The sequence below is a fragment of the Miscanthus floridulus genome, chromosome 15 (genome assembly GCF_019320115.1).
Source record: "Miscanthus floridulus cultivar M001 chromosome 15, ASM1932011v1, whole genome shotgun sequence".
Taxonomy (NCBI): domain Eukaryota; kingdom Viridiplantae; phylum Streptophyta; class Magnoliopsida; order Poales; family Poaceae; genus Miscanthus; species Miscanthus floridulus.
The window spans coordinates 25,454,495-25,469,713 of NC_089594.1; the positions used below are offsets into that span (position 1 = coordinate 25,454,495).

General features: G+C 43.2%; 1 protein-coding gene across 1 annotated transcript; it reads right to left on the reverse strand.

The window, feature by feature from the left end:
* Positions 1-1,581: 1,581 nt before the first annotated feature.
* On the reverse strand, positions 1,582-2,126 carry LOC136507235 (uncharacterized). The gene is made up of 2 exons (XM_066502026.1): positions 1,891-2,126; positions 1,582-1,834 (listed from the first exon to the last, which is right to left on the reverse strand). The coding sequence occupies exons 1-2, from the start codon at positions 2,124-2,126 to the stop codon at positions 1,582-1,584; spliced, it is 489 nt and encodes a 162-aa protein (XP_066358123.1).
* Between the last annotated feature and the right edge of the window lie 13,093 nt (positions 2,127-15,219).

The window sequence follows — 15,219 nt, forward strand, 5'->3', positions numbered from 1 at the left end:
CCAACAAGACATCTATCACAGCTGCCAAAGAACTAAGGAAGAAGGCTGATGCAGCCCAAGCCAAAGGCAAAGGTGCTTCGAGTTCTTGCTCTCATCGTGGTGCTTCACCACCTGCTGCTGCTCGCTCTTCTAGTGCCGAGCCACTCTCTTCTTCCTCCTCTAGTAAGAAGCCCAATAAGTTCAAGTTCCTCATGACCTACATGTTTGGACAATGTTGTGCTAGTGCTCAACGTGAGCATGACATGCAAGAGAGACTATATCGTTTGGAATAGTAGGCTGGTATTGAGTCTTCTCCTCCACCACCATTTGTGCTTCCTCGTGATCCTTTAGCACTCTATGATGAGGCTTGCGCGGTATATGAGGTTGATGCTGCTTCTCGCCCTCATGGCAAGAGCAAGGCTACTGAAGAAGATGAGACAACATGGAGGAGGATGATGCCGATGATGACGATGGTGGTGATAATGGTGACCAAGATGATGATGTGGACTATGAGGACGAGTAGTCATTTCTTCATGTGGCCTACCCCTTTTGGCACTTGTTGACAAAGGGGGAGTGTTAGGCTTTGATCTATCTTGTAAATAAGTTAGTTGGTCACTTTGTTTTGAGACTTTAAAACCTTTAGCTTGTATGAACTATGTCGTGTGTGGCTAATATGTGATGGACAACTATATATATGTGTTTTTGATGCATGATTCTAGGACAAGTAATGGTTATCTATCTACCTTATTAGCTTGTGCTTGTCTCTACTTGTGATGGTGGATGTTATTTTGGATGGCCATGTGTTGCTTCAAGTTTCTTACTTGAAATCTTGGCCATCATATTCTCTTTTACTTGTTGTATGAATATAACATGTCATATTGCATCTCTTTTCATGGATATATATTAGTTCACACACACTTGTTGCACCCCACGGATTGCAAAATTTAGGGGGAGCTTTTGTCTTGATGTATGTAAATCATGTATAGATGATTCTAATTGAAATTTAATTTCATGCATACATCAAGGGGGAGCTCTTCATAAATCTTGGGTTTCAAAAGCTTTAAATTCCTTCATTCTTATAAAAGCCTAAGTTGGTTGTCATCAATTATCAAAAGGGAGAATTATCTATTTGGCACTGAAACAAATCAGTCTTTCATATTTGGCACTCAAAATTTTGAACTTTCTTATCTAGCACTAAGTTGAAATTTCCTTCCGTAAATGGCACTTCCGTCTATTTTCACCGGTAACGATGTTAAGTAGCTTGCAAAATGACATAAGTGCCCTTGTTTGTAGTAGAAGTCCATGATGCCAAATAGGAAAAGAATAAATGAAAAGTTTATCAAATAAGAAAATCATAAATATTACAAATATACTTGTAAACTAAAATATGAGGTCACCCGACTGCATGCAGGAGCCTTGCTGGAGCATGTGGAGCCACAACTGCATGTAGGAGCTTGTATAGGCTGGCAAGGATAGCGACACACGACTGCATGCAGGAGCTTGTGGAGGACCCATGACTGCATGCAGGAGCCTTGCTGGAGCGCTGGTCCCCCAACGGCCTAACGACACAAACGCCGCCAGTCGTGCTCCCGTTCCCTGACCTCACGGGGCGCATTGAGAGGCTACCGCCGCCACCGCTGCGCGAGCGCATGCTACAGTGTTCTTGGCCCACACGTTGGAGGCGCTCAAGGACTTCTGCGTGAGCCAGGCGTGGAGCAGCGACGGCGCGTGGTGCGTGATCCAGAAGGTCCTATGGTCCTGGACATGGAGCTTCCCGTACGCGGTCCTCGACACGTTGGCAGGCAGCGGCCACCAGTAGTTCACCACCGGCATGGCCAGAGCCACTCTAGCCAGCCTACAACGACCGAGCCACATAATCAGAGCATACAAATTGATCGATCACCTATTCACCTGAACAGAGATGGTGGTGTGCAAGCTGCTATAGCTGCTATCCTCCACGCTAGGTAGCCGCCCATGGAGCACCCTACCACATAGAACTTGTCCCCAAGCTGCAGCATGTCGGTGAGCTCCTCGACGTCCGTGGCGTCGCTCTTGAGACTGCGCTTCGGGTTGGCATCGCTGTCACCGTACCCGGCTATGTCGAAGAAGAGCATGTATATATCGAGCTCCTCTACATGCTCCTGCATGTAGTCGTGGGTCCTCCACAACCTAACGAACTCTTGAGTACGAACACCTGAACACACAACACAACACGCTTCTCAATTCCAGTTTACAAAACGATCAAGAACAGCCGGCGTCGAATTTGTCCGTAGCCACGATCTTGCGCAACAGGCTGCACCGGCCGAAGAAAATTTCGGTCTTGGGTCGGTGCTGTTTGGGTAATGATAGCGAGCCTTTGATGCATCCCATGACGCAAGAGTCCCAATCCCAGGCGACCGAGTCCAACACGGCCGATTCGTGTGCCGCTTTTGAAGCCCATTTTCTACAATTCTCCCGATCTAGGCTAATGATATCTGGTGCCTGGCGCCTCTACGTATGCGGTGCCTCCATTCCAAAAAGCGATCCATGAGCCCCATATGCATACACCTCGTGCGTGCCTGGGCAGGGCCGCAGTAGGGGGCAGCTGGACTGGAGCGCACGCGCCCGCCTACTTCTCTCCAGCATCGACCAGCACGCGCACGCGCGCGGCGCCCTACGCCTGTGGGTCCCCGGTGTGTTGGACACATAGCGCAACGGCTTTGTAATATTTATGGTTTTCTTATTTGACAAACTTTCCATTTATTCTTTTCCTATTTGGCACCATGGACTTCTACTACAAACAAGGGCACTTATGTCATTTTGCAAGCCATTTAACACCGTTACCGGTGAAAATAGACGGAAGTGCCATTTACGGAAGGAAATTTCAACTTGGTGCTAGATAAGAAAGTTCAAAATTTTGAGTGCTAAATATGAAAGACTGATTTGTTTCAGTGCCAAATAGATAATTCTCCCCTACCAAAAAGGGGGAGATTGAAAGTGCATTTGCCCCCTATGTGGGTTTTGGTGTATTGATGACATCCAAATTAGGGACTAATGTGATCTTAATGAGATATGTCACAGATATTAGTCCCATGAAAGATTCAAAGAGTTGATAAAGATGAAATGGTATCCCTCAATTCTTGAAGTTGTAAAGGCGGACGAACTCAAAGCGCTCTCCAAGGGTTTTATATTTTGTTTTTGAGTTTAGGATCCGCCGCACTATAAAGAGAGATGCAAACTTAGTTGGTCTAAGGAAGATAGAGTGCTCAAGCATAAAAATAAAATCATAAGAGAGACACTCTAGCACTCCATGAGCATGTAGAATACTTTTTGGTTACTGTTGGTGTCAGAAGTCCTGACGTAAGCCAGAACTCTCGACCGTCGAAAGTCACGACTCACGGTGGAAGTCCTGACACCCAGTCACTTAGCCTATGAGGTGACCATGGCCGTCGGAAGCCCCGGAACTCCCGACGGTCGAAAGTCCCAACCCAAGTCAAGAGTCCTAACACCTGGGGTTTTGCTGGCCGGATGACTGCGCCCATCAAAAGTCCCGACGTACGTCAGGAGTCTCGACTATTGGAAGTCCCAATGTTTGTTTGGAGTTCTGACATTGACTTGCTCATGCGTACCATGACCCTACGTGAACAGTGTTTTCTATTAAGGTCGGAAGTCCTGAGATCTACGTCAGAACTTCCGATGTAGATCTGAACGGTTAGATTTCTACTGTGAGTATAAATAGCCCTCACCTCACTTCTAACCGATACTCACTGATTCACTGCTCACACACCTTCATCTAAAAACAGCTCCTAAGCATTCAAGGCACCCCTCTCCTCTCCCCTTTGCTCCAATCTTCGATTCCCCTAGGGTTTTGAGTGAAAGGAGAGTGGATTAAGTGAGAGAAACACTTTGGCAAGCTTGAGCACTTGATTTTGTTCGTCAAGCCAGTTGGATTTGTGTCTATTACTCTTGGGGCTTTGCCCCTAGCCGGCTAGGTGTTGCCCAAGACCTTCCATCTTGTGGAAGAGTCTTGGGAAGTTTGTATTACCCTTGATTTCTTAGTGGAAAGCTCAAGTTACCTTTGTGGTTGCTTTGAGAGAGGCAAGGAGGTGAAAGAGACTCTGACCTTTGTGGTCACCTCAACAACGAGGACGTAGGAGCTCCTTTGTGGGGTTGCTAAACCTCGTGATAAATCCTTGTGTCCCATGTGCTTATTATTGTGTTTGCTCGAGATTACTTGTATTTGTTTGTCTTTCTCTCTCCCGAATTTCATTTTAGGGTTTGGACTCGATCTATGGTTTGGAGGCATTTCGGCGTCAAGGGAGTGACCCAACATCTTCACCAAACCACTATGAAGTGGGGTTGTAAGATTATATATCCACAAGGTTAATTTTGGCACTGCTTTTGTAGTTCACGTAGGCGTCGGGACTTCTGACATTTTGTACCAGAACTTCTGACAATGTTGGGAGTTCCGATCCAAACTGTCAGGACTTTTGACATCGACTGACAAATTTGAACTTAGCATTTGCAGTTAATTTTTAGATATGCCTATTCACCCCCCCCCCCCTCTAGGCATTATTACATCCTTTCAGTTGCTCTCTGTCGAGGATGGAGCAAAATGGTCGGGGTGGAGAGGGAGCAAGGCGAGCGCTGGTGCAGGCCGTGGTGGAGAGGGAGGCAGCCGACTGGCACTGGGTGGATGATGAGGCTAGAACTCAAGCCCGAGTGGAATTTAGTGAACAATGAGAAAGAAACAGGTGGATGACTAATGCGGGGATTCTGGGATTGGGAGTTTTTTTAGAAAGGTGTGGAGATTGGAAGTGGGTGGAGACAGTGTTGGTGCTTCTTAGCATAAGCAGAAAAGTCCACAAACGCACGGAAGTACCATTGTAGCACTTCACCCGGTGGTATTCAGGGTGTAAGGAAAAAGGACCCTAGGCCCATTTACTTTGGATTTTGGTGTTTTATGACCAACACAACCAAATTGGACTAATAAATTTGCAAGTAATTGTTTTGTAGTTCAATAGGGTGCAAGACATGACTTGGACAAAGGCGACATGATGATCCCATGATCAACACCATAAGCAATACCCTAGAAGCACAAGAGAAGACCCAAGATATCAAGCAAAGTCCAAGCACGAAGATAGAAACCAAGCCAGACGCAAGATCATAAAGAAACGAGCTTCACAGAGGTAACCGGACGCGGTCCTTATAGCGACCGGACGCGTCCGATCAAGATGCTCGGCAATGGCAGGCATTAGCAGTAGCGACCGGACATAGAGGATTCAAGTGACCGAACACGATGAAGACACTGTTCACTATCGCGATAATAGCTCGGCACTGATCGAACGCTGGACGGTGATTGACCGGACGTAGGAACTGCAGCGTCCGATCGAGTCTAGAGAGGTTCCAAAGAGGTGCCAGCATGACCAGACTACTCTGATCGATAGTGACCGTACTCAGCGCGGAGTCCGATCAATGCGCTAGCTTCAATGGTCGAGACGACTAGACGTGTTCGGTCAGGATGACAGCAGCGTTCGGTCAGTAGCAGAAAGGTGGGTTTCGTCCCCAACGACTACTTTCTCAGTGGAGCTTATAAATAGACCCCCAACCAGCCATTTGAGCCAAGTGGAGCTGAGGAAACATACCAAGGGTGTTAATACACCATTTGAGTGATCTCCACTTGCATAGTGCTTAGTGATTCATTAGGTGATTAGTGTAGGTGCTTTTTGAAGTGCTTAGGTTGATTAGACCACCGCTTATGCGCTTGCTCTAGGTTTAGTGAGGTTTGCATACCTCTTACCACTCGGTGCTTGCGTGCACCATTGTTGTACATCGGAGGGGCTTGTAGTCTTGTGAGATCACACCATCCATGTTTATGGTGTGGCCGCCACCGTGTACCAAAGGGAACAAGGCCCACGGTGGTTCGGTCAGAAGCTTGATAGTGAAGATGGTGGGGAGTGGTCTAGGAGAGGCTTGCTGGAAGGCACACCGGAGACCCACTTGCGCATGGGGAAGTCCTAGGTCTATCCACGAAGTTACCCGACTGGGAGCTTGGCCCTTGCGAGGGATTCCTTGCGAGGGGCTCCACCAAGGACTAGGGGGAAGCTTGCACACTTCTCGATACCTCGATAAAAATACCAGAGTCCTTGACGAAAGTTTGCATATCTCTACCTTACTCTTTAGCTTTCACATTTATATTGTTTGCATAACTCCTTTTGTGGTAGAGATAGCAACACACTAGCAAAATCGTAGTTGCACATTTAGATAGTTTATCTTTTATATAGGTTTTGCTAAGAATAGAAAAAGAGGCCATAGTTTAGAGTTAGACTTTTAAGTTGCTTAATTCACCCCCCCTCTTACGTATCACAGTCCCTTTCAATTGGTATCAGAGCCGGTTGGCTCAATTTAGACCTTTGGCTTCACTGCCATTGAGCCAACGCTATTTAGAGTGGTTGGGATGGATACCTCTAGGCCTCCGTACTTTGACAGCACTAACTTCCTCAACTATAAAGCTAAATGGCTTGTCACCTTGAGACGATAGATTTGGGTGTCTGGAAATTCACTCATGGCAGGATGAAACCCATTAAGAATGCTGATAAACCCATAAAGAGTGAAGAAAAAGAAATTCATTTCAATGCTAGAGCTAAAAATTGCTTGTTTGAATCTTTTAGCATGGATGTGTTTAACCAAGTGTTCACTTTAAATACGACACATGAAATTTGGTTGAAACTCCAAGAGCTCCATGACGGCACAACTAATGTCTGTGAGCAAAAACATTATCTAGCTAAACAAAATTATGATTCTTCTAAAATGAATGATGATGAGCTTGTTCATGATATGTATTCACGTTTGAATCTAATTATCAATGAGCTCCATTCAATAGGATTAACGAAGCTAGATGATGCAAACATCATGAGGAAGATCATCTCTGTGCTACCATAAAAGAAATATGCAAGCATCATCACCATCCTTCACAACATGGAGGACTTGAGCACCATGACCTCGGCCATAGCCATTGGCAAGATAGTGGCATTTGAAATGTCATGCAAGATGGGTCAAGAAGAAGCATCTTCATCAAGCAAAAGCAAAGCTCTTGCATGTAGTGAGAAAAAGAAGATGAAGGGCAAGCAAGTTGAGACAAGCTCAAGCTCCTCAAGTGAAGATGAATAAGAAGATGATGATGATGATGACGCTGATGATGATGAAGATTCAAGTGATGATGATCAATCTTCCTCCTCCACCTCTGACCTTGATGAAGAATCAATCAAACTTATCAATAAGGTGGAGAAGATCCAAAGGCTCAATGTCAAGGGTGTGCCCATCCAAATTTAAGATTTCATCTTCACCAATCAAAGAAATGAGCAAAGAAAGAAAGGATGCTATGGATGTGACAAGTTGGGGCACTTTGTGGAAGTTTGTCCAAACAAGCCCACACCCAAGACAAAGAAGAAGGCGTGCAAGGACAAAGCCCTCACATCAATAAGGTCATGGGATGATTCTTCAAGTGAAGAAGAAGACCATCACAAGAGGCGAGGCCACAAGCACTCATCATCAAGCTCTTCTTGTGTGTGCCTTATGGCATGAGGTAATGAAAACTCATCCTCTAGTGAGAGTGATAGTGATAATGAAATGCCTTCTCTTAATAAACTTGTGCAAGAAAATCTTAAATATGCTAAGGCTTGCACTAGCCAACAAAAGAAGCTAAAAATGTTGCAAGAAAAGCTACATAGTTCACAAGAAGATATAAAACCTTGCTTGAACAATATGAGACATTTGCTAATCTTAATATTGAACTATCTACTAAAATTGAGCAACTTGAGGCTAGTGCAACAACAAATGCATGCACAATCAATGATGAGCAACTTGTAAAGAAAAATGAAAAATTAAAGGAAAAGTTAGCTAGCTCACAAGATGCTTATAAAAGTTTGCTTGCTAAAATGGAAACAATGTGCAAACATTGTGATGAGCTAACTAATAAAGTTGCTAATCTTGAAGCCGTCGGTACAACCCTCACCAAGGCACCTAAAAAGAAAACTTCTATCTTTGACATGCCTAAAAAGGAGGCATCTACTTCTTGTAATGATTTATGTTTAGACTCACCCTTGTGCAACCAAGTTTGTGTTGAGAAAGTTGTTGTAGATACATGCACACAATAGGGTGCAATGGAGAATGAGCAACTCAAGCAAGAAGTGGCTCGCCTTACCAAGGACTTGACTCAAGTAAGAGGCAAAACGGAGCAAGCCCAACTTCATCAACATAACACCATCAAGGGAGTGAAGAAGCTTGATGAAGGACAAACTGTGGTTTACTACGTGTGCCACAAGGAAGGTCACAAATCCTATGAGTGCAAGGTGAAGAATGGGGGAGGAACTAAGAAGAAAGAGAAAAAGAAAAAGAAAACAAGCAAGCTTTCCAACACCTACACCAACAAGGTCAACAAAAAGGCCTCCACACCTTATCTCTTGAAGAAGAAGAAAAATGACAAGGTGGTGGCCATCAAGGTGAACAAGCAAGCCATCAATGGGGCCAAATGCGTTTGGGTGCCAAAGGAGATCATTTCCAACATGAAGAGCACCAAGAAGGTTTGGATCCCGAAAGGGAAGTGAGAAGTCTGATGGACTTCGGGGAATTTGGAGACTTGGCAAAGTATGGGTGCATTTCATGGGGTGCATCATTATGGACAAGGAAATTGCCAAGTGGGTAAGTGAATACTATGGACGTAAATTTCCCTTCCCATTTTAGGTAACTAGATTTAATTTCTTACAATTTCAATGAGCATCTAGTTCCTTTTCATGCCTAGGTTTGCATTTGCATGTTTAATCTTTTGTCTTGCATACACTAGGTATATCTTATGGTAGGCTCGCTCGGTTTCATTCTTAACCCTTGGAGCAAATCTACATGGTTTAAATTGTTTATGAGCATGGCACATAGCTTATTTTACAATTGTTCATCTAATATGTGCCAAAGTCCAAATTATAGATAATTTCTCCCGAATATCATCTTTGAAAATGATTCTCACATTCATGTGATGTCATCTTTCAAGTGGTATTTTTTTTATTCTAAAATCAATGTGCATGTCTCCTACAAGTATTCCATACTTGTGTGCACAAATTTAGGGGGTGGTTACTCTACAAGTTGGATGCTTTAAGACTAACACCTTTTCAAGCTTATCATGTGTGTAGTAGTCTAATTGCAAGGAAAATGGAGTCCCCGGAGTTAAGCATCATACTTCAAATATCCACCACCTATTGCAAGTGGTATAAATCAAATTGATTTCTACATGTGGTATTTCTAAACCGATATCATCATATTGATTTCACTTTGGTATTTATATGCTTTCTCCATGCATTATATAGATTAAACTCCCTTGAGCATTAATTTGCCAATTATGCATAAACTACATTCTTCATCATATGTATGCATATATTTAGGGGGAGCTTAGTCTATGTAATGTGAGTCAAATTTTGTGACCTATTACACTCCACATACAAAGGATCACAAAGTTTGACCCTCCCTTGTGCTACTAATGTCTTCCTTTTTGGTATTTGATTCCAAAGGGGGGGAATTTGTAGGACCAAAAGCAAGCTAGATCATAATAATTTACAAGTGGTAATGGTCCAAGAAAAGGAGGATAGTGGATTATGGAGTTAGGGGGAGGCTTAAATCCATAATGCCACATGGGGTGATTTGCAAGGGCAAGTTAAGTTTCCAAAGATGTTTACATGTGGTATCTTTAGCATCATATAACATTGCCCTTTGCATTGCATCCTAGCAAGTAAATAGTTTTTAAATTCCAAATTTTTTATTGTTTGCTTGTTTTGGTCGTGTTGTCATCAATCACCAAAAAGGGGGAGATTGTAAGGAAAATGGACCCTAGGCCCATTTATTTTGGATTTTGGTGTTTGATGACCAACACAACCAAATTGGACTAATGAATTTGCAAGTAATTGTTTTGTAGTTCAATAGGGTGCAAGACGTGACTTGGATGAAGGCGACATGATGATCCCACGGTCAACACCATAAGCAAGACCCTAGAAGCACAAGAGAAGACACAAGATATCAAGCAAAGTCCAAGCACGAAGATAGGAACCAAGCCGGACGCAAGATCGTGAAGAAACGAGCTTCATAGAGGTGTCCAGATGCGGTCCTTATAGCGGCCAGACGCATCCGATCAACATGCTCGGCAACAGTAGGCATCAGCAGCAGCGACCGAACGTTGAGGATTCAAGTGACCAGATGTGTCATAGAACCGACCAATTTATAAGAGCACAAGTACAAAAACAATTGCCGAAACGATCAAATTCTCGCAATTGAGCCCATATAAACCCGGTAGTCAACTGAAATCTTGAAGGATTTCAAACCAACTTGCATACAACCAAGATCACAGTAATTCAACATAATATATCATACGTTACAATATTTCACAGATGGTTTGCAAATAGATTACATCACCTCAGAGTCATCGTTATTACAAAACAAGTGTTGTAAAGTACATGGAAGCAAATAGTTTGACTTACACACCTGAGTTCAAATACAAATACCGGTTTGCTGATCACAAACCACAAAAGCATTCATATAAGAGAAACAGAGATCATGCCCATGATCTAGTCTTCATCACCCGTCGGGTGGAGACAATACTTACAGAATCCTTAATATAGAAGGTCATCTGCAATAAGAGGGAATAAACCCTGAGTACGAGAATGTACTCAGCTAGACTTACCCCTTGGAAACCAAAACAAATGACACCAAGGATCATGCATAGCTTAATTTAGTGGATCTGGCTGACACTTTCTTTTTGTGGAAAAGCATAAGTAATAATGATCAACTCTTAACCTAAACTAGCAGTGACTTTTAGCCATTAACCTGTCATCTATATTAGCACCTGTACTAAGCAATCATTTGATTAAGATGCAAACATTAATAACCATAGCAGGTATAAATCGTGGCAACATTATCATCATCATCCATTTAACCATATCGTTAAATTAATTGAATCTACGTTGCCGCTGCTTAGTCAAGTTCTCACTATCCGGGAGAGACAGCGATTCGAATCGATTCCTATCCAGCTAGAGGGGTATTCCTAACACAAACCTTGCTTCACCCGTCAGGGTCGCAAACAAGTCACCGTTGGTACAATTCAGGAGTCATGAGTCCGAACAGTGTCGCAAAATCAAAGAACCACTCTGCCATAAGTGCTCGGTGACTTAACCCGCCCTTGGGCTTACGCCAATGGCTCCCTGCACATCCTTACTTCCATCCAGATTACGGACCCCTGCTCGCGTCCCTAGCGTGAATCGAGCTACTAGGCTTCATGGTTAGAACGACTTATCCGGCCAGCTAAGTGTTAGGCTACGTTCAACATGACATAAGGACGTACAGTGTATCGGTCCTTAAACGACACAGACAGAGTCACTATGTCCAAACCTACACAAGACTCCACCCGGTCTTAATTCATTATTAACATGGTTCTTTTCCACGATAGCAAATATAGCCAACCGTGATCCACCTCATCCTAAAGCTCGTAGGTGACAGGAAATCACCTGACTTCTACCACACTAAGCATGGCTAAGCATTTAACCCGTTCCTGAACTTAAATAGGATTCTAGTGCGATATCTAGACAATGATGGATATATAATGCAATAATTGGTTCCAACCAATTCCTATACTTAATGCATCATCAATGAATAAAAGGTACTCAAGGTATTTGTAAAAACACAGGAGACTTAATATACTCTAGGGCTTGCCTTTCAGGAAAGAGGAAGGTTGGTGGTCAGGGCACTCGGGCAATTCCTCCTCGGCAGCTGCTTCGTCGATTTCCTGCACCTCGGGCTCCTCCTCCTGGTTGGCTCCCTTGAACTCCAGCAGCGTCACTCCCTCCAGACACCTATTGCATGAATGCGCAAGATAAATATCATGGATGCACATGAACAAAGTTAGGGATGCTCGGGGAATGCACATGCTTACTGTAGTCCGCATTTTCCGGCTTAGGCTCTATTCAAATCACTTTACTTACCAAGTTTATACAATCTAATGTACAATTGCTCATCTTCAGTTAAGGACCTAGCACCTTCACCTAAGCATGTTCTCAAGTTAGGCTAGCACCTAAACAATCAACAAGAACATTGCAACAAGGCATGCACACAAACATTCATATTTCAGTGAAACAGAGACTATATAGCGGTACGGTGAACTTACCATAACTGAAGATCTACAATTCCAAATGACATGAAACAAGACAATTTGGAAATCTTATGAAATTACCTACAATTAATGTGTAGACCCCAAGGCATGATTCCAACTTTTACCAGGTCGAATTTATAGAACCACATAATCAGGTCTAACAAGACAGAGAGCAAGCAAAACTGTGATCTGACTTTGAACAGTTGTAGCTTGTAAATTACTGGGCCAAATGCTACCAAATTTCGACAGGAGCTAGATACATAAGTTATCTACAACTTTTGTATTCACCACATTCTCAGCAAACTAAATTATCATGGGGAACTTTGTAAAGTCCCCAGAACTGTCCCGAAAGACACAATGCAGAAAAATAATTATTAACTTATGTTGCAACCATATAATTGGACAAAACTAAATTTACTCACTCATCACACATGTCACAAGAATATCAGAAAGTAAGGTGTTTAGCATCAATTCATTTCTTTTAATGCATTTCTTAATTTATTTAATTAATTAAGAGAAATGACAAACATATATGAGAACTACACCATTTAATCTACAAAAATTATAGTAGGTACTACATGCTCCAAGTAGAGCACTATAAAAATTTCACATCATTTGAGCAAGTATAACATCCTACACAAAAATGATAAGACATAATGGCTTAAAATGACATAATTAGGAAAGCCTAGTGAAAAGTATCAAGAAATAGATTTTATATTTTTCCTAGCATCCTTAAGGTACTAGGATACTCCCCACAAAATTTCATGGTCATTGGATTCCTAGATAATTTATAAAAAATCACACAAGGATCATTCAATGATAAAAGGAAAATCTATAACTCAAAAACCATACCTGAAATGACTCTCAAATTTTTAACAGAGCTTCTACTAAGCAAGAATAGCTTACCAACAAACTTTCATAATTTTTGGATCACAGGAACTCAAGATATAATTTAAACAATTTTGCATGCATTTAAAAACACATTTCAAGTTCCTATTTAATTCATCCAAAATTTCCACTACAAGTGTTCATGTCATATTTTTCCTTAATACTAGACTTCACTATGATCCTAATAAAATTGGAACCACCCAATTTGGATCTACAAAACTGGAGATACAAATTTCACAAAACAGCATTCAAAACTAGAATTATTTGAACAAGCTTCTAATACACGGTCACTGACAAGCGGGACCCTCGGGTCAGATGACCCCACAGGTCAGCGAGAGGGAAAACAGTGGAGGCGGCTGTGACGGCGCGGCAGTGGCGAAGCTTGCCGACGGTGGCTTCACCGGCGACGAGGAGGGTACCTCCGTGACCGCCTCGACCTCCCGCGTGGATTGGTGCCCTAATCGCGCTCTCTACTGACCTCTACGTACTCCGGTCACGGAGCACGGTGGCTCGGCCATGGCGAACGGCGGCGCGCGGCCACGTTACGGCCTAACCAGACCGGTGGAGCTGGCTACATCATCACACGAGCAATGGTGAGTGATGGTGAAGCTAAGACGGAGGCTAGGGAAGAACGAGTGAGCTTGTGTTGTGCTAGCCACGATGAGCGCCACTCCGGCGAGGTGACCGCAAGGGCGATGGTGACGGAAATGGCCAAAGGCCCTTACCTACGGCTTGTCTGGCTTAGCGAGGGTGATGGCAAGGTACGTGGGGTGCAAGCGGAGCTTTGGGCTAGCTGGAGCGAGGATAGACACGACAGTGAGCAGGTGCAAACATAGCGGAGCCGGTGACGACGACGACGGTCCGCTGCGGCCGCTGTGGGAGAGCGAAGGAGGCAAGAAAGGAAATGTGGTGCTGTGGGGGCTCTCGGTCACGTGCAGGGGCTTCATTTGGCGCACTTAGGCCCGTCATGGCCTGCATGGTTAGACGGCCGGCGACGCACGGCGTACACGCGGCGGTGACACCTTGACGACGGTCGGGTCACTGTAGCACCGTTTCAGTTAAGTCATCGACGCCTAATAGTGATACAAGATGAGCTTCAAACTCCAAATCCAAGATGATCCAGGCTCTGATGTAATTGACAAATTTTGAGATCCATATGAGTACTACAAATTTGTTAATTGGAGCTCGAGCTAATTCAGCTTGGTTTGGGAGCAACAAGTCTAACAAATTAGGTAAATGAAACTGAAATCCAGTCTTCATACTTAGAAAATTTCTAAGTGTTGAATACAACCCCAAAACCGACTTGTGGGACCTTTTTGAGCATGTTGTGCACATTTTCATGTCTTGGCTTCTAAACAAAGTTTGTTCCTTATAAAATTTTCTACAACTTTTCTTTAGGTTGCTTAGACATGCAAACACTCTAAGCTACACTTTTTAAATAGTCAAACTCAGGAGCTCTAGGGGTCCATAATGGTCAAACCATGACTTGGGAACCTAATTAGGCAAAATGATCAACATGAACATTGTTCCTAATGACATTTTAAGTGTAACTAAGTTGCTTAAGAGGATAATTAGCCACACCACACATTGGTCACACCAAAATCAAGCATCACATGCATTGAAACAAGGAAAATCAAATGAAATGTTACCTTTGTTTCATAGTCTTGTTTCACATGTTTCATGATTTTATTGCATAGTACTAACTAACCATGTTTCACTAAAGTGAGCTGCACATGTTGCACTTGAGCGTTGCACACTATTCATTTCATAAAACAAACACACATGAAATATAACAATATGTTGCAATGTTTCTAAAACATGTTTCATGCAATATAAGCTCATGAATGGATGCATGATGCTCATGTTCATGAAATGCAAGTGCAAATGTGGAATCCAAACACCTGGGGTGTTACAGCCCTCCCCCTTTATAAAAATCTCGTCCCGAGATTTGACAAGCATACCGTTGTTGATAGAATTCCTTATAACCGTCCCTCAAATAATCTTCTCTTTCCCACGTTGCATCGTGTTCACTACCCTAATTACTCCACATGACTTTGTAAAACTTGACCACCCAACTCCGAGTCACTCGCTCACAAGTGTCAATTACTCAGACCGGCTTTTCTTCAAAGGTCAAATCATATTTTAACTCGATATCCCCCAATGGAACTCTCTCTTCAGGGACGCGAAGACAT

Bases quoted from the DNA above. Each gene is read 5' to 3' on its own strand.
- LOC136507235 (XM_066502026.1), bottom strand. From the start codon at position 2,126: ATGCAGGAGCATGTAGAGGAGCTCGATATATACATGCTCTTCTTCGAC. The intron at 1,835-1,890 runs GTGAATAGGTGA...CGGTCGTTGTAG, and splicing joins ACACCACCATCTCTGTTCAG to GCTGGCTAGAGTGGCTCTGG.